Genomic DNA, 24,545 nt, shown 5'->3' with positions numbered 1-24,545 from the left:
AGTTTGTAGAAACAGGTTTTTACCACTGAACTGATATGATCGTGGAAGGTTAAATCTTTGTCTATGATGACCCCTAATAATTTTATTTTAGTTTCCATTTTTACAGGATGAGACTTAAGGCAGATTTTGCCTGTTACTGATTCATTAGGGTTGGTTGAGAAAAGCATACAACATGATTTATTCATATTAAGGGAGAGTTTATTTGCAAAGAGCCAGTCATTTATTTTGTCTAATTTTGAATTCATTTCTTATATATCGGAGATGTTTGTGGTGTTGATGGGGTGAAGTAATTGAATGTCATCTGCGTACGTGAAGATTGTGAACCCTATTGACTGGGCTAGAGTGAGAAGAGGAGACATGAAAATATTAAATAGCAACGGAGATAGAATAGAATCCTGTGGGACGTCGTAAGTTTGAACTATAGGTAAAGAAGTTTCATTATTTGAGTAGACATTGAAACTACGATCAGTAAAGTATGCGATAAACCATAAGAGGGCTTGGTCAGTGATGCCACAGTCTCTAAGACGATCGAGGAGGAGAGAGTGGTCGACAGTGTCAAACACGGCTGACAGATCGAGAGAGATGAGGAGAACGGATTTTTGGTGGTCAAAGAAGTAGTATATAGTAGAAAGAAGTCCTAGTAATGTTAGTTTAGTCGAGTAAGATGAGCGAAAGCCAGTTTAATGAGGGTGTAAAGTGTTGGTTTTATCGATAAATTCGGCTAATTGGTTATGTATGATTTTTTCTATTATTTTAGAAATGAGGGGAAGATTAGCAATGGGACGGAAATTTAGTAACAAAGTTGGGTCTGAGTTTTGATTTTTTAGTTTTGGGAAGACAAGAGCCGATTTCCAGGCTTTTGGAACAAGATTATTAGACAGACTATTGGTTACCATTTCCAGTGGAAATGGTCCAAAGAGGGGGAAGAATTTTTTGAGAATTAAGGGGGGGGGATACTTTCTATAGAGTTGTTGGAAGCATTTATAGATTGTAGTATTTTCTGAAGGTTTGCTAGTGAAGAAGGTATGAAATTATTACAGGTACTAAAAGATATAAGAGTCGACTTGTTGGTGACATCTTGAGGCAGAATATGGGTAGATTGACTGAAGTGGGATCTAATCTCTTTAATTTTGTTATCGAAAAAGTGGGCAAGCTCGGAAGCTGGTGGATGTGTGGGTAGTGGGGGAGGTTTCTTATTAGAGTATGGAGATAATGATTGAACTATGCTGAAAAGTGCTGAAGAGTTGTGGGTAGTGGTAATGTATTTAGAATAATGTTCTTTTTTTGCTTGTTGTATGGCATTTTTGTATTGGGTAGCTTTTTCCTTGTATAATACGAGGAGATTGTTCGATTGAAAATTTCCGCCATTTATGCTCGATAGACTGGAGATGTCGGTGGAGGAGAGCAAGTTGGTCATTGTACCACGGTTTCCTATTTGATTGTGATTTTGGTGATCTTTCCTGAGGGGGGAGCTAGAGAGTCCATTAAGGATTTTGTTGAAGTAGTCCAGAGAGATAATTGTTCTTCTATTGGGAGATTAATGAAATCTTATAGTTTTAGTTTTAAGAGAGTCCTGAATAGTAGAAGAGGTGATTTTGTTGAGATTTCTGGTGACGTAGGAGTTTTTTTTGGGGGGGAGGAGATGGTTGAGTGAAAGAATTTAGTTAAAAGTTTATAAGAACTTGATCAGACCAAGGGAGAGGATGAGTTTGATAGTTTTGAAAGAGATGACTGATGGATGTTGGACAGAATACCATGTCTATGGTGTGTCCAGCAGAGTGGGTGGGCAGAGCAAGTTAGAGATAGATCAGGAATTCTGCTGTGTTGTGGTGGTTAGGAAGATTGAAATGAATATTAAAATCTCCGAGGATAAGAGGGTTGGGGTAGGAGATGTTGAAGTCCGAGATGGTGGAGGTAAGGATGGCTAGAGAAGATTTTGTAATTGGGGGGGGGGGAAGATAAGTAAGAAGGAAATTGAAAGAGTGAGAATGTTTTATAGAAAATTGAAGGGTTTCCACCGGATGGTTATTGCATGAAGTGGGGGTATCAGATGAAAAGGGATGGAGGAATGATAGATCACTGCAAGGCCTCCTCCTTTTTTCATGGTGTTTATCACTTAAATTTTAACCAGACAGTGAATTGCTATTTTAAAAATATAACTAGCTAAGAAGCTCTTTTACTAAGCTGCACTAAGAAATGGGCTTAACGCATCCATACACCAGCCTTTCCTATGCACTAAACCCATTTCTACCATGGCCATAAAAAGGATTTTTTTTTCTATTTCTTTCAGTTATGGCCGTGTGCTAATGTTAGCATTACCCCATAGCCTTTACAAAAATTACCACAGAAGCACTTAGGCTTGAATTCTCTAAATGGCGCCATTGCTGGCGACTATCTTAAAAGCACTTGCTGATTGTATGTCAATCATTCAACAGCGCCATTTAGAGAATCACACCTCTGGCAAAGGTAAGCACTGGAAATGTAATAATAATAATTTATTTTTATTTACCGCTATACCAAAAAAGGTTCAAAGAGGTTCACAACATGATAAAATACAATCAATAAAGCATTAAAACAATCGATTAAATTGGAATATATCAAATAAGAAACAATAAAATTGAAGTACATCAGTTTAAAAAGTTATAGTTCAAGGATATAAACATGTCAAACAGATGGGTCTTTAATGTTTTCCTAAAATCAAAATATGAAGAGGCCTCTAATATAAGCTTTCCTAGCCACATATTCAGTTTAGCAGCCTGGTAGGAAAAAATTCTGTGAATAAACTTCTTGTATTGGCAGGATTTTAAAGGGGGATAATTAAATAAATTTATTCTACGTGTACTCTTGTTAAGATAATTCAACAAGAAGTGGGAAGCAAGATAGTCAGGTAACATCCCAAAAACTGCTTTGTAACAAATACAGGAGAACTTAAACAGAACTCTGGACTCTACCGGCAACTAGTGAAGTTTTTGATAGAAAGGGGTAATATGCTCCCATTTTTTTAGTCCAAAAATAAGTCGAACAGCAGTGTTCTGGATTAGTCTAAGTTTTTGAGTGTTTTTTTGTAAGCACCCAGGTAAACAACATTACAGTAATCTAAAATACTCAAAATAGATGACTGCACCAGTAAACAGAGAGAAGCTTCATCAAAAAACTTCTTAATGGTGTGGAGCTTCCAGAGAACTGAAATACATTTCTTAAACAATAGATCTGTATGTTTTTCCAAAGTTAGATGTTTATCCAGGGTTACACCCAGTATCTTTATAGATTGTTCAATATTATATTCCAGCCCGCTCACTTGGATCAAAGTTTCTTTTATCTTTTCGTTTGGAATTGCTAAAAAGAATTTAGTTTTTTCAGTATTTAAATTTAGTTTAAACGCAGTCATCCAGAGCTCGATTTGACTTAAAATATTTGCCAAAGAATTAGTAAAATCAGATGACAGAGAAATTAAAGGAATGACAATAGTGATGTCATCTGCGTAAATATAAAAGTTAAGCTTTAACCTTTATAACAAATTGCCCAACGAAATAAGATAAATATTAAACAAAGTTGGAGACAAAGGGGAGCCCTGTGGCACCCCACAAGAATTATCCCAACTATAGGACAGATTGTCATCCTTAAAAACCTGATAGGATCTTTTACCTAGAAACCCCTGAAACCAATTTAAAACTGTTCCCGCAATGCCAATAGATTCCAAACAATTCAATAAAATAGTATGATCCACCAAATCAAAGGCACCGCTCAAATCTAACTAAAGGATCATAGCACTTGTGCCTTGACTAAAAAGGGAGTATAAATAGTTTAGCAAAGCAGACCTGAAACCTGATTGGTTATTATGTAGAATATTAAACTTATCTAGATAGGTAGTCAACTCTGCATTAACTATCCCCTCCAATAACTTAGTGACCAACGGAATGTTAGCAATAGGTCTAAAATTTGATTCTTTTTTTTTTTTAAATTGGTGTTATCACAATTTGACCCTGTTCCTCTGGGAACTTCCCTATGGATAATTGAAGATTGATCCAGACTAAAAGTTTGGTCTTAAAATTAATTGGGGCCGCTTTCATAACAGTTGGAGGGCAACTATCAAGTCTGCAGTAAGATTTAACATATTTATTGTAGAATTTGTTAAATGTTTGCCAATCTATTATAGAAAAGTTAGTCCAGCTCATGTCCACTCTCGGAACATCTAGGTCCTGTATCATGGCAAAACCCCCATGGTGGTGGTTAGGGTCAGCTAAAAAATATCTTATTTTTCATACTTTTGAATTAAAAAAATTACATTACTGACTTCTATTCCGCCCGTACCTTGCAGTTCTGGGAGGATTACAAAAGAGACATCTGAACATTTCCAGGAGAATTACAAGACGATTGGAGAATTACAGTTTTGGGAATGGGATACAGCAAGGAAAATTGGGCTATTCTAGTAGATTTACAATTTGGGGAGCTGTACAAGTAGGAGATAGTGCAGTTCCAGTATATATACAGTTTGGGAAGCAGTTGACATGCTTGAGGCTTTGAGGGGTAGGATAACTAGGGAAGGGAAGAGGTTGAGGGAATTAGATGAAGGAGAATCAAGGGTTAGAATTAAGACATCTGGATAAATTTTTTGAATAGTTGGGTTTTGATTTCTTTACGAAAAGATTTGAAGTCGCTTGTTGTTATCAGCAGATTGGAGATGATATGGTCCAGTTTCGCTGCTTGCATCGCTAGTACATTGTCAAATATCTTCTTGCGCTGGGTGCCTTTGATTGGGGGGTAAGTGAATGGAGTCTTAGTTCTTTTTCTAGAGGTTTTGGTTCAGGCGGTTATTTATGTAATTGGGGGCTGTGCCATTTATTGCTTTGAATAATAAACAGTATAATTTGAATTGAATTCACGCTTGTATTGGTAACCAGTGTGAGTCTAGGTAGGCAGTGGTGATGTGGTCAAATTTTTTTAGCGAGTAGATCAATTTGAGAGCAGTGTTTTGGATTGTCTGTAGTTGTTTTATCATGGTAGCAGGGCATGGTAGATAGAGGATGTTGCAGTAGTCCAATAGACCTAGGACTAGGGATTGGACTATGAGCCTATATTGCTCTTTGTCGAAGAATTTTCTGATTTTTCGTAGATTGCGCATGGTTATAAATGCTTTCTGGGTGGTCTTGTTGATTTGGACCTGCATAGTGCAGCATCTATCTATTGTTACTCCTAGGAGTTTAAGGGTGGGTTGTATAGGGTATTTGGAGGTGTTTTCTAGTTCTGTGATGGAGGGGTTTTTGTCCTTTTCGAGCAGAAGAAATTTTGTTTTGTCTGTGTTCAGCTTCAATTTGTGGTCTGCCATCCAATTTTCCACTGCATGTAGAGTTTTTTCCAATTTTTCTGTAGAAGTGGGGTCAGGTGAATCGAAGGGTAGAAGTATGGTGATGTCGTCAGCGTAGCTAAATGAAGTTACATTTAGGTTATCTAGGGTAGAACCAAGGGAAGATAAAAAGAGGTTAAAGAGAGTAGGTGAAAGTGGTGAGCCTTGAGGAACTCCACAGGGGTTGGACCAGGGTTCTGATTTAAGATTGTTTGACTTTACTCTATATGTTCTGGATTCTGGGTCAGCCAAATTATCTGCAGTTACAGTAGATTCTTCTACGGGATCCGTAAGGGTTTGAGTATCGTATAGGTCACTGACTAATTTTTAAAAACTGCTACTATTAAAGGATACATTACCAATTTTCTGGGCAAAAAAATTTTTTCGTTTCTCCTTAGTCAGATTTTTATAGATTTTCAATTTTTGTCTCCAAACCTGTTTATGCTCTAAAGTTCCTGATTTTAACCATTGTCTTTCTAATTTCCTTAATTCCTTTTTTATCATTAAAAGCTCTGAGTCGAACCAACCATCTATATTTCTAGACCTCTTTCTTCTTACTTTCATAGGGGCCATTTTATTTAAGATGTGAGTACTAGTTCTGATCCATGAATCCATAAATTGATCAGGTTCTTCATCTTGTTCGGAAATTATATCGTAATGGGACCAAAATTCCGTGGGGTTAACCCTACCTCTACTAGCATGAGATTGTTTGTGTCTTTTTTTAGAAATTATACTAGAAGCTTGTGTTGTCTTTAATTGTCACTCTAAGTCAAAATTACAAAGTTTATGGTTAGACCATAAAGAGTCTGTCCAGTTCTCCTGTTTCCAGTAAATTTTAGGGTTAATCAAATTCTTTGAAGAGAATGTTATCAAATCTAGTTGATGACCTTTCTGGTGAGTTAATACTGGGAGTGATTTAAAATAACCTAAAGAGGATATAAAGGTCCAAAACTCTGTAATTTCTAGTTGGTCAACTTGTTCAAGATGTAAATTAATATCCCCGCTTACTAGGTTATATGAACCAGTTAGGGAGCTACTTAACAAAAATTTGGAAAAATCCTCTTTCGTTAGATTCCGCTTTTTCGGAGGTATATAAAACAATGTGATAGTTAATGCATCCACTAGTGATTTAGCAGTTAATGTAAAAGATAAAATTTCCAAATTTAAAGTAGATTTAGAATTTAAAACAGTGCAAGTTAAATTATCTTTAAAAATTATAGCCAGTCCTCCACCTCTTCCCCATGCTCTTGCTAACAATAGAATTTTAAAACCAGGGGGAAGACGTTCTTGAATAATAATTCAAGGCCTACATTTCCAATACCTACCTTTGATGTGAATTGTCCCTCCGGAGGTGCCTACCGACACCTAACACCACTTCCATTGTTAGCCATGCCTCCAGTGGCATTAGGTGCCTCTGGAGGCGTGATTCCAGCACCGTTTGTTTAGGCACTGGTAGGCACCTTTAAATTTTATTTACGTAGTCTTCGAAACAGCATTTACCTCTTAATTTACCGGTGCCTTAGTTAAGGCCATTTATAGAATGTCCCCCTTAGTGCTTCTGTTACGATAATGCTAACCAATGAGCAAGTCAGTAATGTCAGAGCACTACCTGATTAGCATATCTATGCCCATTTTCTGCCCCTGACATTGTGAGGACGTGCCCCCACAATGCATCAGAGGTCATGGGAAGTGAAATTAATGTCAATGACAGCCAAGAGTGGTTGCATAAAATAGAATATTTTCCTGTACTTTAATACCTCGCATATATATGATATACAGTGGTACCTTGGTTTACGAGTGCACCGGTTTGCGAGTGTTTTGCAAGACGAGCAAAACATTTGCAAAATTGGTGCCTCGAAAACCGAGCTTGCCTCAATTTACGAGCCCCCCCCCCGCGATCCAGCACCCCCCTACGCCGCGATCCGGCACCCCTCACCCACCCGAACACTTCGCTTACCCTCCATCTGGCACCCGGCACCGGCACCAACGCACAGGACATGCCAGTGCCCGAAGATCTGCAGTCCTTTTTGCTGGGCCTTAAGCATCTGCACATGCTCAAGGCCTTAGAGTTCCCGCTCTCTCCGAGATTCTCGCGGGGGGGGGGTGCCGAATCACGTGGGGGATGCCGGATCGTGGCGTGGGGGATTCCGGATCAAGTGGGGGGCCTTCTTGAGCGGGGGGAGCAATGCTGGTTCTCGGGGGGGATAGAGCAGTGCTGCAGTGGGAACAAATCAAGCGAGTTTCCCTTACTTTCTATGGGGAAACTCGCTTTGATATACGAGCAATTTGGTTTACGAGCATGCTTCTGGAACAAATTATGCTTGTAAACCAAGGTTCCACTGTATAAGAATTTCATCTCTGTTATATTAAGCTTATTTCTTCACAATATATTATATAGAGATAGAAATAGGCTTGTACAAGTACAGCGTATACTGTGAGAGTATACTGTACAGTTAGATTTAGAGGCTGCTTCTGTGTGTGTAAATGAGAGAGAAAGGACAGTACCTGTATGAATGTGTGTCTGAATAGGTGAGATGTGGAGTTGTGAAGGGCTGAGAAAGAAAAGAAAGGCAGAGAGAGAGCCAAGGTCCAAAAATCAAGAAAGAAAGAATCCAGAGAAAGAAAGTGAAGCCCATAGGAAACTCCGGTCCTCGAGAGCCGTATTCCAGTCAGGTTTTCAGGATTTCCCCAATGAATTGAAAGCAGTGCATGCAAATAGATCTCATGCATATTAATTGGGGAAATCCTGAAAACCCGACTGGAATGTGGCTCTCGAGAACTGGACTTCCCTATCCCTGCTCTAGAGCAGTGTCTCTCAAACCTTCTCAAGCTGGGGCACATTAAAGGTAGTGGCCATGGCTTAAGGCACCCAGAAGTGCGCGGACGTCACTGTGATGACATCATGCATATGCATGACATCATCACATTGATGTCCTTGCATGTACAAAGGCCCTCCAGATGGGTCCTGAGACACTAGTAGGGGGTGCCAGCAGGGAAGAGGGCCGGAGAGAAGGAGAGGCACTGGTACCAGATGATTGCCTACAGCAGTGTTTCTCAACTACTTCAAGCTAAGTACCCCCTAAGTCTAACAAATATCAACTGAGTACCCCAACCACAGACCTCTCAAGGCCCACCCAAGCTCTGCCCCAGATCCCATCCCCTTTACTAATTGTAATGCAATTTTTTTCCATTCATTTTTCATATACACACAATATACACAGCAGATATAAATTCTCAAAACTGACACATTTCAATCACTATATTGAAAATAAAATCATTTTACCAATCGATGATTCTCTGCAGGCTGCTGTAATTAGTTTTAAAGGTGAGACCGGGAGGCCAGGGAGGAAGCCGGAGGATGCTAGAGAGAAGGGGGAAACATGCAGGTCTTTGGCGAATCGGGCAGTGCCGGTGTTGTACCATGTAGGGAAGTCAGCTGGCAGGCACCTCTCTTCCTCCTCAGTGTGCCACAGCACACTTGGAATCTCAGGAGGCACACTAGTGTGCCTCGGCACATAGTTTGAGATACACTGCTCGAGAGAGAGAGAGTTAAGAATTGTAACCTCCTACAATTTTAATTTTGAGACGTGTTCTAAAAATAGCATCTATTGTTACAATGGTAAGGGAAGGTGTTTGAGGTATGAAAGACTGAAGGAGAAAAGAGAGAGAAACTGTCCCTCATAGATTTGAGTTTCTGGTAGTTTCCAGTATCTTTCTGTGACAATGGCTCTTGATTGAACGTAACTGTTTTTTAAGAATAGGCAGCTGGGATTATTCTTTATCTTAAGCACTGGACTTTAGCACAAGCATGGAAACTGTGGATTCTCCCAGCCTTCTATCAGGGTTCTTGTTAACCTAAAGCACTGATAATTTTCTAATGTCTTTTCTGAGACTCAATGATCAGGAGCCCTAATGTATTCCATGTATCACATGTATTCCATGTATCAGCAAAGGTGGAAAGAAGAGAAAACGAAAGCAGGCATGGTTAAAAGGTGAAGTGAAAGAGGCTATTAGAACCATAAAACCATCCTTTAAAGAATGGGAAAAGGATCTGAATGAAGAAAACAAGAAGAAACACAAGCACTGTCAAGTTAGATGCAAATCATTGATAAAGACAGCTAAGAAAGAATATGAAGAGAAACTTGCAAAAGAGTCAAAAACTCATAACAATTTTTTTAGATATATCAGAAGCAGAAAACCTGTGAGGGAATCTGTGGGACTGTTGGATGATCAAGGATCAAAAGGGGCACTCAGGGAGGATAAGGCAATAGCGGAAAGACTGAATGAATTCTTTGCTTCGGTCTTTACGGAAGAAGATGTGAGAGATCTACCTGAACCAGAAATGGTTTTCAAGGGTGATGATGCGGAGGAACTGAAAGAAATCTCAGTGAATCTGGAAGATGTACTAAGGCAAGTTAAAAAGTGATAAATCGCCAGGACTGGATGGTATATGTCCCAGGGTACTAAAAGAGCTCAAACGTGAAATTACTGACCTGCTGTTAGTGATCTGTAACCTGTCACTAAAATCATCTGTAGTACCTGAATATTGGAGGGTGGCCAATGTTATACTAATTTTTAAAAAGGGCTCCAAGGGAGATCTGGGAAATTACAGACTGGTAAGCCTCACTTCAGTGCCGGGCAAAATGGTAGAAACAATTATAAAAAATAAAATTGTGGAACATGTAAGCAAACATGATTTAATGGGATAGAGTCAGCATGGGTTCAGACGAGGGAGATCTTGCCTCACCAATTTGCTTGACTTCTTTGAAGGTGTGAATAAACATGTGGATAAAGGTGAGCCAGTTGATAATAGTGTATCTAGATTTTCAGAAAGTTGGGAAGCAGAAACCCGAGGTGCAGCTATACGATGGGAGGGATATTATTGAAGGAGAGTACCCAAGAAAGGGACTTGGGGGTAATGGTGGACATGACAATGAAGCCGACGGCACAGTGCGCAGCGGCCGCTAAGAAGGCAAATAGAATGCTAGGCATAATCAAGAAGGGTATTACAACCAGAACGAAAGAAGTTATCCTGCCATTGTATCGGGCGATGGTGCGTCCGCATCTGGAGTACTGCGTCCAATATTGGTCGCCGTACCTTAAGAAAGATATGGCGTTACTCGAGAGGGTTCAGAGAAGAGCGACACGTCTGATAAAAGGGATAGAAAACCTTTCATACGCTGAGAGATTAGAAAAACTGGGACTCTTTTCCCTGGAGAAGAGGAGACTTAGAGGGGATATGATAGAGACTTACAAGATCATGAAAGGCATAGAGAGGGACAGATTCTTCAAACTTTCGAATAATAAAAGAACAAGAGGGTACTTGGAAAAGTTGAAAGGGGACAGATTCAGAACGAATGCTAGGAAGTTCTTCTTTACCCAACGTGTGGTGGACACCTGGAATACGCTTCCAGAGGACGTAATAGGGCAGAGTACGGTTCTGGGGTTCAAGAAAGGATTGGACAATTTCCTGCTGGAAAAGGGGATAGAGGGGTATAGATAGAGGATTACAGTCCAGGTCCTGGACCTGTTGGGCCACCGCGTGTGCGGACTGCTGGGCACGATGGACCTCTGGTCTGACCCAGCGGAGGCACTGCTTATGTTCTTATGTTCTTATGAGAGGCTCCTGAGAAAATTAAAGTGTCATGGGATATGTGGCAAAGTTCAATTGTGAATTAGGAATTGGTTATCAGATAGAAAACAGAGGGTCGGGTTAAATGGTCATTTTCCTCAATGGAGGAGAGTAAACAGTGGAGTGCAATTTAACTTATTTATAAATGATCTGGAAATTGGAATGATGAGTGAGGTGATTAAATTTGCAGATGACACTAAACTGTTCAAAGTTGTTAAACACTTTTGGATTATGAAAAATTGAAGGTGGACCTAAGGAAATTGGAAGACTGGGCGTCCAAATGGCAGATGAAATTTAATGTGGACAAATGCAAAGTGATGCACATTGGGAAGAATAATCCGAATCACAGTTACTGGATGCTAGGGTCCACCTTGGAGATTAGCACCCAAGAAAAGGATCTGGGTGTCATCATAGACGATACAATGTAACCTTCCATCCATTTTACTTTCTCAATTTCTCAAAAATACAGCTCATATCTTTTCTTAGTACTTAAGTAACATAGTAACATAGTAGATGACGGCAGATAAAGACCCGAATGGTCCATCCAGTCTGTCCAACCTGATTCAATTTAAATTTATTTTTTTTTTTTTAATTTTTCTTCTTAGCTATTTCTGGGCAAGAATCCAAAGCTTTACCCGGTACTGTGCTTGGGTTCCAACTGCCAAAATCTCTGTTAAGACTTACTCCAGCCCATCTACACCCTCCCAGCCATTGAAGCCCTCCCCTGCACATCCTCCACCAAACAGCCATACACAGACACAGACCATGCAAGTCTGCCCAGTAACTGGCCTAGTTCAATATTTAATATTATTTTCTGATTCTAAATCTTCTGTGTTCATCCCACGCTTCTTTGAACTCAGTCACAGTTTTACTCTCCACCACCTCTCTCGGGAGCGCATTCCAGGCATCCACTACCCTCTCCGTAAAGTAGAATTTCCTAACATTGCCCCTGAATCTACCACCCCTCAACCTCAAATTATGTCCTCTGGTTTTACCATTTTCCTTTCTCTGGAAAAGATTTTGTTCTACGTTAATACCCTTCAAGTATTTGAACGTCTGAATCATATCTCCCCTGTCTCTCCTTTCCTCTAGGGTATACATATTCAGGGCTTCCAGTCTCTCCTCATACGTCTTCTGGCGCAAGCCTCCTATCATTTTCGTCGCCCTCCTCTGGACCGCCTCAAGTCTTCTTACGTCTTTCGCCAGATACGGTCTCCAAAACTGAACACAATACTCCAAGTGGGGCCTCACCAATTACCTGTACAGGGGCATCAACACCTTCTACTGACTACGCCTCTCTTTATACAGCCCAGCATCCTTCTGGCAGCAGCCACTGCCTTGTCACACTGTTTTTTCGCCTTTAGATCTTCGGACACTATCACCCCAAGGTCCCTCTCCCCGTCCGTGCATATCAGCTTCTCTCCTCCCAGCATATACGGTTCCTTCCTATTATTAATCCCCAAATGCATTACTCTGCATTTCTTTGCATTGAATTTTAGTTGCCAGGCATTAGACCATTCCTCTAACTTTTGCAGATCCTTTTTCATATTTTCCACTCCCTCTTCGGTGTCTACTCTGTTACAAATCTTGGTATCATCTGCAAAAAGGCACACTTTTCCTTCTAACCCTTCAGCAATGTCACTCACATACATATTGAACAGGATTGGCCCCAGCACGGAACCCTGAGGGACTCCACTAGTCACCTTTCCTTCCTTCGAGCGACTTCCATTAACCACCACCCTCTGGCGTCTGTCCGACAGCCAGTTTCTGACCCAATTCACCACTTTGGGTCCTAACTTCAGCCCTTCAAGTTTGTTCAACAGCCTTCTATGAGGAACTGTATCAAAAGCTTTGCTGAAATCCAAGTAAATTACATCTAGCATATGTCCTCGATCCAGCTCTCTGGTCACCCAATCAAAAAATTCAATCAGGTTCGTTTGGCACAATTTACCTTTTGTAAAGCCATGTTGCCTCGGATCCTGTAACCCATTAGATTCAAGGAAGTACACTATCCTTTCTTTCAGCAACACTTCCATTATTTTTCCAACAACTGAAGTGAGGCTCACCGGCCTGTAGTTTCCTGCTTCATCCCTGTGACCACTTTTATGAATAGGGACCACATCCGCTCTCCTCCAATCCCCAGGAATCACTCCCGTCTCCAGAGATTTGTTGAACAAGTCTTTAATAGGACTCGCCAGAACCTCTCTGAGCTCCCTTAGTATCCTGGGATGGATCCCGTCTGGTCCCATCGCTTTGTCCACCTTCAGTTTTTCAAGTTGCTCATAAACACCCTCCTCCGTGAACGGCGCAGAATCTACTCCATTTTCTCGTGTAACTTTGCCAGACAATCTCGATCCTTCTCCAGGATTTTCTTCTGTGAACACAGAACAGAAGTATTTGTTTAGCACATTTGCTTTCTCTTCATCACTCTCCACATATTTGTTCCCAGCATCTTTTAGCCTAGCAATTCCATTTTTTATCTTCCTCCTTTCACGAATATATCTGAAAAAATTTTTATGTCCCTTTTTTACATTTTTAGCCATTTGTTCTTCCGCCTGTGCCTTCGCCAAACGTATCTCTCTCTTGGCTTCTTTCAGTTTCACCCTGTAGTCCTTTCTGCTCTCCTCTTCTTTGGTTTTTTTATATTTCATGAACGCCAACTCTTTCGCCTTTATTTTCTCAGCCACTAGGTTGGAGAACCATATCGGCTTCCTTTTTCTCTTGTTTTTATTGATTTTCTTCACATAAAGGTCCCTAGCCATTTTTATCGCTCCTGTCAGCTTAGACCACTGTCTTTCCACTTCTCTTATGTCCTCCCATCCTAACAGCTCTTTCTTCAGGTACTTTCCCATTGCATTAAAGTCCGTACGTTTGAAATCTAGGACTTTAAGTATCGTGCGGCCGCTCTCCACTTTAGCCGTTATATCAAACCAAACCCTTTGATGATCGCTACTACCCAGGTGAGCACCCACTCGATCATTAGAGATACTCTCTCCATTTGTGAGGACCAGATCCAATATCGCTTTTTCCCTTGTGGGTTCCGTCACCATTTGTCTGAGCAGAGCCTCTTGAAAGGCATCCACAATCTCTCTACTTCTTTCCAATTCCGCAGACGGAACATTCCAGTCTGCATCCGGCAGGTTGAAATCTCCCAACAGCAGAACCTCCTCTTTCCTTCCAAACTTTTGGATATCCACAATCAGATCCTTATCAATTTGCTGCGATTGAGTCGGAGGTCTGTAGACTACACCCACGTAGATAGAAGTTCCATCTTCTCTTTTCAGAGCAATCCATATCGCTTCTTCCTCTCCCCAGGTCCCTTGCATTTCGGTCGCTTGAATATTGATCTTTACATAGAGAGCTACTCCTCCACCTCCAGCTCTGTCCTTCCTAAAAAGATTATATCCCGGTATGTTTGCATCCCATCCATGTGATTCACTGAACCATGTCTCTGTGATAGCAACAATATCTAGATCTGCCTCTAATATCAGGGCTTGCAGATCATGAACTTTGTTGCTTAGACTGCGAGCATTTGTGGTCATCGCTTTCCAGCTATTTTTCAGCGATAATCTCCTTTTTCGTATGGATTTTTGTGTTGTTTCACTTTCCGTTGCAATACTAAGAAATGAGTTGCTGATATTGCTTATGTTGCAGCCTTTACTACTATCACATCTTTTCTTTTGCCGGGGGTGGTCTCTATAATTGTCCTTCGTACATACACCACCCTCACCTTCTAGTTTAAATGCCTAGAAAAATATTGTCTAAATTTCTCTGCAAGGTTTCTTTTTCCTGCTGTAGTAATATGTAGCCCATCAGTGCAATATAGCTTCTTGTCCTTCCATGTATTTCCCCATCCTCCTATGTACCTGAAGCCTTCTTGATGACACCAGGCTTTGAGCCATCTATTAAAGTCCTCTGTGTTTTTCACTCTTTGCTCTCCCTTTCCAAATGCAGGCAGTATTTCAGAAAAAGCTAAAGTCTTTACAAAAGGTTTCACGCCCTCACCAAACTCCCGAAAAGCTTTCTGTACTGCAAGTGTGGAGTTGTTGGCCAGGTCATTTGTTCCCAGATGGATAACAACATCAGTGTTAAAATCCTTAGTTTCTTCCTTAATTATAGTCAGTAAACATTTATCTGAAGCTACTGAAAATCTCATTATAGCCGTCTTAACTTTGTTGCAATGATTGTGATACAGCTACCATTGTTTCTTTCTCATATCACACAACAAACAGATCCAACAAAGTCTGCAGTACAATAGGCAAGAGCAAAAAACAAGAAAAAACTGCATATCAAAATATACAAGATGCGCACGCTATGTTTATTTGTACCAAATATTAATGCAGTTACTGATATCGCCTTATTACATCCACTTTTAATATATCACTTTCAACGTGTGACATTCAGCCTTCTAATTCACATTACAAAAGTGTTTAAGTACTTAGAAGAGCTTAAGCTGTATTTTTGACAAACTGATAAAGTGAAAAGTAAACTTGAAATATTTCTAAAACAATGGACTAGTGAGGATTGGAATGAGCACATTGAATAATGATTTCAGAATTGCTCAAAAAATTTCCTCAAAGTATGTAGAATGGTGATTTTTTTATGAAAAACATTTATGAAGCAGTTGGTTGTTTTGAATCATTAATCATAAAAAGAGAATACTAGGTGATCTCAGAAGGTCTTATAAAATACCTAGATCTGGGCTTTATAAAAGGGGCTTTACAAATGGGGAGAGTATCTCTAATGTTCGAGTGGGTGCCCACCTGGGAAATAGCGATCATTAAATGATTTTGTTTGATATAACAGCTAAAATGGAGGGCAGCCACGCAAAACTTAAAGTCAAACGTATGGACTTTAGTAAAATGGGAGTGTACCTGAAGAAAGAGCTGTTAGGATGGGAGGACATAAGGGAAGTGGAAAAACAGTGATCTAAGCTGAAAGGAGCAATAAAAATGGCTACTGACCTTTATTTGAGGAAAATAAATATGGTTCTCTAAACTATCGTGTTTCCCCCAAAATAAGACAGTGTCTTATATTAATTTTGGGTCCAAAAAATGCACTGGGGCTTATTTTCAGGAGATGTCTTATTTTTTCATGTACAATAGTAATCTCTCCCTTCCTCTCCTCCACCCCAATTCTTCCTCTTTCCTTCTCTCCAACACATGTGCAGCATATTTCCTCTCCTCTCACCCATCCCCTTGTATCTTCTCTGCAGCATCTTTCTATCCCTCCCTCCCATTCCCCCCCTCTCACCCATCCCCTTGTATCTTCCCTCTGCAGCATCTTTCTATCCCTCCCTCCCTCCCATTCCTCTATGCAGCAGAACCCTTAAGCAGCATCTTTCTATCCCTTCCTCCCTCCCATCCCCCATGCAGCAAATCCTTTGAGCAACATCTTTCAATCCCTCCCATCTTCTCCCCTGTGCAGCAGAACCTCACCGACCCTCCCACTATGAGACTGACATACCTCCCTCCAAACAGCACTGTCAGCAGCACTCTAAACAGGCTGCTTTGCAGCCTCAACCCGCTGGGGCCTTTGCTGTGCCACGTAGCTGATGACATCATCAGTTATGCAGCAGAGGGTAGGACCCAGCAGCAGAAGACTGTAAAGCAGCCTGTGTAAAGTGCTGCCAACACTGCTGTTTGGAGGGAGGTATGTTGGTCTTGTGGTGGGAGGGTTGGCGGGGTTCGGATGGGAGGGAGAGATGGAAAGATGCTGTGTAGGAGGATGGGTGGAAGGGTCAGCTGGGTTCAGCGGGGGGGGGGGGGAAAAGTGCTGCTATTGGTGAATCAGGGATGGAGTCAGAGAGTGTCGGGCATGTTCAGGAAAGGGTGCAAAAAAAATAGAACAAAAAACCCAGTGTGGATAACGAATGCAGTGAAAAAGGAGATAAATGACAAGAAGGCATCATTCAAAAAATGGAAAAAGGACAAATCAGAAGACAACCGAAAGGAGCACAAAAAACATCAAAAGGAGTGTCACCGAGTGGTTAGGAAAGCAAAAAGGAAATATGAAGAGAGACTGGCGGGGGAAGCAACAAACTTCAAATCATTCTTCAGGTACGTCAAGGGGAAGCAACTAGCAAGGGAGGAAGTGGGACCCTTGGATGATGGAGACAGAAAAGGAATGGTAAAAGGGGAAAAGGAGATAGCTGACAGGTTAAACGAATTCTTCACTTCAGTTTTCACGAGGGAAGACACAACCAACATTCCGGAACCCGAGGAGATCGCAAAAGGAAACCAGGATGAAAATCTGGTCCAACTAGAGGTGAGCAAAGTGGATGTCCTCAGGCAGATAGACAGGCTAAAGAGCGACAAATCGCCAGGTCTGGACGGCATTCATCCAAGGGTGCTCAAGGAACTAAGGAACGAAATAGCTGAGCCACTTCGACAAATATGCAACCTATCTTTAAAAACCGGAGAAATACCGGAAGACTGGAAAATAGCAAATGTCACGCCCATCTTTAAGAAAGGCTCAAGGGGAGACCCAGGAAACTACAGGCCGGTGAGCTTGACCTCGGTCCCGGGCAAGATGATGGAAGCGCTGATTAAAGACAGCATCTGGGAACACATCGAAAACACTGGGCTGCTAAAGCCGAACTAGCATGGCTTCTGCAAGGGCAGGTCATGCCTCACAAACTTATTATACTTCTTTGAGGGGGTAAACAGCCAGGTGGATAAAGGGGAATCTATAGACATCATTTACCTTGACTTCCAAAAAGCATTCAACAAGGTACCACACGAAAGACTGCTGAGGAAGCTATGGAACCAAGGGGTGCAAGGGGAGGTACACCGATGGATCAAAAACTGGCTGGCGGACAGGAAACAGAGGGTTGAAATAAAGGGCCATTACTCAGACTGGCAATGGGTCACGAGCGGAGTTCCGCAGGGGTCGGTGCTGGGACCGCTCCTATTCAATGTATTTATTAACGACCTGGAGGCAGGTACAAAATGTGAGGTTATTAAATTTGCGGATGACACCAAACTATACAGCAGGGTTGAAAACACGGAGGACTGCAAAGATCTCCAAAAAGATCTGACAGTGCTGGAAGAGTGGGCAAAAAAGTGGCAAATGAGCTTCAACATAGGGAAATGCAAGGTCATGCACTTAGGGAAAAAGAACCCGATGTACACTTACACAATGGAGGGATCACCGCTAGGGGTGAGTGACATTGAAAGAGACCTGGGAGTGATGGTAGACACATCATTGAAGGCGTCGGCACAGTGCGCCGCGGCCTCAAGGAAGGCAAACAAAATGTTGGGCATCATTAAGAAGGGTATCACGACCAGGACGAAGGAAGTCATCCTGCCATTGTATCGTGCAGTGGTGCGCCCTCACCTGGAGTACTGTGTCCAGTACTGGTCACCGTACCTCAAGAAGGACATGGCGGTACTTGAGAGAGTCCAGAGAAGAGCAACTAAGCTAATAAAGGGTATGGAGGACCTCTCATATACTGACAGACTGAAAAAGCTGGGGCTTTTCTCCCTGGAAAAGCGGAGACTTAGAGGAGACATGATAGAAACCTTCAAGATCATGAAGGGCATAGAAAGAGCAGATAGGGACAGATTCTTCAAATTATGTGGAACCACAAGTACAAGGGGGCACTCAGAGAAATTGAAAGGGGGAAGGTTTAGAACAAATGCCAGGAAGTTCTTTTTCACCCCGAGGGTGGTGGACACATGGAACGCGCTACCGGAGGATGTGATAAGCAGGAGCACGCTACAGGGCTTCAAAGAAGGTTTAGATAGGTACCTGGAAGACCAAGGGATTGAGGGGTATAGATAGGAGTAGAGGTAGGTTATAGGGATAGGATTAGAGACAGTACAGAATTAGTCAGGGACACTGTTCAGGCAACTAGGCCTGATGGGCCGCCGCGGGAGCGGACCGCTGAGCGAGATGGACCTCTGGTCTGACTCGGCGGAGGCAACCTCTTATGTTCTCTTATGTTATGTTCAGGAGGGGCTTAGGGGGCAATCTAACTAGGGCTTATTTTTAGGGTAGGGCCCAGAAATATCTAAGAAAAGGGACCAAAAATTATTAATTTATAGAGCATGTAAAGGTTGGGCAGACTGGATGGACCATTTAGATCTCTATCTGCCGTCATTTACTATATTACTATGTATTTTTATTAGCACACGTGTGCATAAAGTTACTCCTGCCTCAGAGCAGGTATGTTTGTGTGGTAGCTTCCAAGGAATTTTATAAATTCACATAGCTTCACAAACTCTATGGGAGGTATACCAACCGAGGAGATGCTTAAGGTCTGAAGGCACAGCGAGATTAATTTTGAGGAAGGAGAATACTGTCTGGTATGAAAAATCAAGAATAGCACTGATGTCCATGGCAGGAGTTCGGTTCGATTACAGTTTAAGCGAATACTAAAAACTCAGTTGTATGTAGATGTCTTCCTCTGATGCTGTGTGGAAGGGAAATGTTTACAAAGGAATCTGAACTATGAATAATGCTCTTGATTCATTAATGATTGATGATATGTAATCGTACTGTAGCTCCCTACTATTTTTAGTGGGTTAAATGTGTGTACTGAATGTATTGTTATATGTTGCTCTCTGAATCATTGTGAATGTTTTATGCTGTAAGCCGCTTAGTTAGAAATTTTAGAAATAAATAAAAAATCATTAAATAACCTTTATAAAATAAATACTATGGGGCTGATGTTCAGACCATGAAAGGCAGGCCAACTTATTCCTATGGTCAGCACTGACCGCTAGTATGTAAAGCTGGACCATTTCCAGTGACCAGCATTGAATATGCAGTTTATTTTTTAACAGCTCAAATTTAAAGTACTGGCTGGCTAAGTTATATTGGCCAAAGGTAGGTCTGCTATTTGTGCAGCCTGATTTGGCCACCAAACTTGACTAGTAAACACTTAAAATTGGTGGCTATCATGCAATATAGCTGGCTAAGTTTTATCAAGTAATCGTCAGAGATAGTCAACTATCTCTCGCAGAATATTAATGATTAGCTAGCCAAACTCTATTTAACCAGCTAGGAGCCATACCTGGCCAGTTAAATAGCGCTGAATCTCAAGCAGTATAGGGTTAATATTTAACCTGCAGGAGTAAGTGGCTTGTAAGCTTCTTCCAGCCATGAGCTGAACTAACCAAGTTGTTCAATGTTGGGGCATGCATGCATGGCTCCCAGCATTGAATATCCAGGTATGAGCACTGACCTGGAAGTTAAAGTGGGCACCACCTATTACTCGGACTGGTGCCCAATTAACTCATTGCATAAAATTAGGAAACAATTTTACTGTACTGACTGTATGGGCTTAATTACTGAGTCACAGACTGAATATCACTGCTAACCGGTTTAGTGTTGGCTCTTCCCAACTCTGTTCCCACACTACCTCTAACCTAGCCAGTTAGGTAATGGCCAAATAACAAAGTTGTTCAGCAACACTTCCTAGTTAAGTACTGCTGAATATTGGCAACCATTCAACTAGGTGGAGTTTAACTGGGCAGGAACCTTTTCTTCCTAGTTAAACCTTTTTGAATGTTGACCCTTATATATACACATGTGTGCCTTCACAGTTTTGGTGTCCAGTTATAAAAATTATCTCATATCCATGGGTTTGAAGCCATGCTGCTTGAAAAGAAATTGGAACTAAAAGTTCATCATAGATAGGCCTAAAACTAGTATGACTCTGTCAATTCCTTAAACATTTATGTTTCACTATTCAAAAGCATTTATTTAGATAATAGCACCTACTACTCACATAAATCCTGCTAACTGGGACCAAGTATTAATTTTCAGCAGCATTTTCCAAATATGCTGCTAGAAATCATTAGACTCTTTCAGTGCTATCAGGATAGTGTTAGGGTATCACAGGCATAAAGAGAGGCCAGAACAGGAAATTATCTGGATAGCAGTAAATTCAAGTGCCACTGTTCTGATGGTGGCCAGTACTGAATATTTAGGAATATGTTCAAACGCCATGGCTCACAGTTAAACTTTTAATTCAGAGTTTATATGTCATCCTCAATGATGACTACTTTTATAGAAATTTTGCTGTTTTCTAGGTGGGGCATCTTCATGCCAGATGTAGCAAGGACATTACACTGACCTTGAAGTCAGAAGTTCCAGTGAATCTCCATAAAAATATAGTAAAATGTAACGTTTCCAGAATCACTTTTACACTCCCTGTTGACCTAGTTCCTGACTGGGATGACCGATTACACACAGTAAAGTGGGTGGATTGTGTCAAAAGTCCCACAAGCCAACGTCCTACCAAGAGAAAGGTAATACAATTTCTTTTCTGTGACTAAACTGCTTAGAAATCTCTGCATGACTTGCAATATATCAAAAATAAAGTTGGACTTGAATTTGACATGTCATTACTACTCATGAATTTTTCATAATTTTGTATTTGTGTCATTTTCTGATAAAGGGTTTGAAAAATCCAATTAAACTTGACACATAATCATATAACTAGTCGGTGAAAATTAATTTCATATAGTTAGTAATTTAACAAAGATAACTTTTTACATGAAGTGAAAAACTGGGTACTAAAAGTAAAAACACATTACAACAGGTAAGGTTTTATAAAAAGTACATTATTGAAATTTAGATTTTATAAAGTTGCTGTATTGTTGGTTTCTGTATCTGTTGCTTTCATAGAGCAATGGCACACTGGTTTGCTTTCATATCCGATGAGATCTCAATATCTCCCAGCAACAGGAGCTCCTTTCTGCGCAGATATGTGGTCACACATTCCCTTCTTAGATAAGGAATGCATAGGGAGATGAATGGCCAGTAGGAAAAAGGAGGCAATGATGATCTTGTATAGCAGGCATATCCATCTTCGAACAGGTCGTGATCTACTTTTTCCGGCCAAAAGTGCTGGTGATCTACCACCATGAAAATTAAGTTTCAAACTAGTTTCAAATTAAATTTTAAACCAATAAAGTTGGAGGCTCCCTCCCCCCCCATTTTTAATGAACCTTCTTTCATTTACTTGGATGTGATCACCTGTTAAGCAAATTAAGCAAAAACAAAACAGAGAGACAAAGATCCAGTAAGAACTGCGAGGGGAAATGGAAAGTACATTTTTTCTTAAAGTTTTATTGCGTAATAACTTTCTTTAACTGTCTTAATAACTTTCTTTAACTTTTATTGAGTAATTTGCGTTAAATTTAGGTTGAGTATTGATCCAGGCTGATCTTGCACAATTTTTAATATTTCGCTCTTGCTCATTAGTGAGATGTCTGAGCCTGCATTTCATCCACCAGCTTTTTGAAGTTGGGTGAATATTGCGTGAGGGCCAGTCTCGGGGAATCCTGGATATGTTCCTCTATCATGTTGGAATGTTGTGTACTCTTGCCATTTTCAGATGGGAAAACGCAGTTTCACACAAATAAGTCTCTTGTCACTAGCTTCCAAAACGATTCTTGCTCAGCACGGGTCTTGAGAAAAATGTCATTTTTAAGGGTTAATATTTCATTTGTATTGAGTTTCTTGCTTGTCAAAACTTGCTGGTGAATGATGCAGTGGTAAGAAAGGAAATTTGGGAAGTCGTCATGCTGTCTACAGAGGGCTATGAAACCCTTAACCTCACCTGTCATTGCTCTTGCTCCATCAGTAGAGATGGAAACAAGTCTTTGTCACAAAAGAATGGAAAGAACTTACTATTTCCTGACTGATAATTCTCCCTTTTAAAGAAATCATTCCAAGTTGTTCTTTTTTTAACACTGAAGTCTTCAAAAATCATCCAGATAAAGACTAGTAACTGGGCTATGTCTAGATTCATCCAGTTGGAGTGAGAAAGCAACACAGTTTGAAACATCTGTCAGCGTAGCATTGCTAGCAGTCAGCATTTTTGGTTGGCCTAACCAATGTCAGCAGAGGCCTATGGGACGTTATATATCAATCTGACTCTAGAATGTTGATGCAGATAGACCCTAAATGCTCCTGCATAGAATTCACATACATTAAGCATCCAGCCAGACTGGATTATTTATCAAGAAGATATGCTACTTGAATGGGACAAAGAAGCCAGAGACTAATCCCATCTACCATTCCTGCAAGTGTCATATCTTCCTTATCAATTAAACTAACCATTGTTTCAAATAGTTTACAAATTATAAACAGAAAGATACTGGGAAATACAATAGTTTGTGTTTTAGAATAAGATTCCAACCTATAAAAAGCCTTATCTCTGCAACATCTCTCTCTCTCTCTCTCTCTGGAACTTGAAGTTTGAACCATCACCCCCCTCTCTCTCTTTCTGGAACCTGGTTTGGACCATCACTTCCTCCCCCCCCCCCACACACACACACTTCTCTCTCTTTCTTTGTCCTCACAGCACCTATTCAAGAAGCTGTCTTTTCTTTCTTTCACAAGAGCACAGAAGCAGTCTCTGAATTCACTCTGTATTTGTAAAGCTTATTTTGATTTCTTTCTGTACATTTGTAACCCAGAATATTCTTGCTGTATCTTTCTGAAGCCTATTTCTGCACATTATATTCTTTATGCAATCACTCTTAGATATCTATGTCAGTAATTTCACTTCCTAATGAGAATCTTCTACAAGGGTATTGAACTCAGGACCTGGCGGAGTATAAGGCCGCCACATTATATCATTGGGCTTGTTTGCTTCAACATTACCTGTCCAAAACCTTACATTTGGGGGGCTAATCCTTACAACATCTTCCAACAATTGTTCAGTTGTGTCTCCACACATCTTTTTTATTCACCACACAACAGTGTTTCTTGACAATTGTACATCTTGAATAGCAGCTATGATTGCTTTCTTTTTTTTAAACCTTCAAAAAGATTTTCAGCTTCTTCAAGAAAACAATCTTTTACAAATCCCCCTTCAGTGAAAGGTTTGCATTTCTTTGCGATCAGGTTGCTGACCTTGAAGGATGCTATGGTTGCATTGACCGAATGTGACCTTGGCTTCGCCATCAACTGTTGCTGAGTAGCCAATTTTGATTTAAGTTCTTTGAGCTTCAGTTTACGAATTTCACTTTTGGGTAGAAAATCAGCATCAAACTTTTTGCTATGCAGAGCCTTATAATGACGTTCTAGATTACCCTTTTTGGGCAAGGATATTGGGGTGTTACAAATTAGACAACAACACTTGTGTTTCACCATGGTGAAGAAGTAGTCCATTTCCTACTCATCATGAAAGTGGAAGGTTTTGCTCTTCTTTGGAATACTCATCTTCATTATAATGGGGTGGCTGGATGTAAGAAAGCCAATCTACTAAGTTAGTATAAACACTGGCTGAATCTGGTCAAAACTGTCACTGTCCCAAAGTATTAAACATCAACAGGAACTGAAGACCTCTGGATGATGTGCAATACATGGACTGGAGATGCCAAAAGCACACATGCAGTTCTAAAAGTAAAAAGAATTTGTCTAGTGAAAGTGCAGGTGGAAGAGCAAATGGCTAAAAATGTAAAAAAGGGAGATAAAATTTTTTTCAGATATATCAGTGAAAGGAAGAAGATGAAAAATGGAATTGCTAAACTAAAAGATGCTAGGAACTGATATGTGAAGAGTGATAAGGAAAAAGCAAATGTGCTAAACAAATACTTCTGCTCT

At 40.6% G+C, this 24,545-nt stretch overlaps 1 protein-coding gene across 6 annotated transcripts in view; it reads left to right on the top strand.

Annotated features, from left to right (window-relative positions):
• Positions 1–24,545, top strand: part of HYDIN (HYDIN axonemal central pair apparatus protein) — a 1,718,235-nt gene that overhangs the window by 1,435,095 nt on the left and 258,595 nt on the right. For all 6 annotated transcript variants that reach the window (XM_033943280.1, XM_033943278.1, XM_033943277.1 and 3 more), the window contains one exon: positions 21,017–21,235. In XM_033943280.1, coding sequence (XP_033799171.1) covers positions 21,017–21,235 — 219 coding nt within the window. The remainder of the gene's footprint in view (positions 1–21,016; positions 21,236–24,545) is intronic.

The sequence above is a fragment of the Geotrypetes seraphini genome, chromosome 4 (genome assembly GCF_902459505.1).
Source record: "Geotrypetes seraphini chromosome 4, aGeoSer1.1, whole genome shotgun sequence".
In the NCBI taxonomy this organism is placed as follows: domain Eukaryota; kingdom Metazoa; phylum Chordata; class Amphibia; order Gymnophiona; family Dermophiidae; genus Geotrypetes; species Geotrypetes seraphini.
This window is presented reverse-complemented; position numbering and strand designations above follow the sequence as displayed.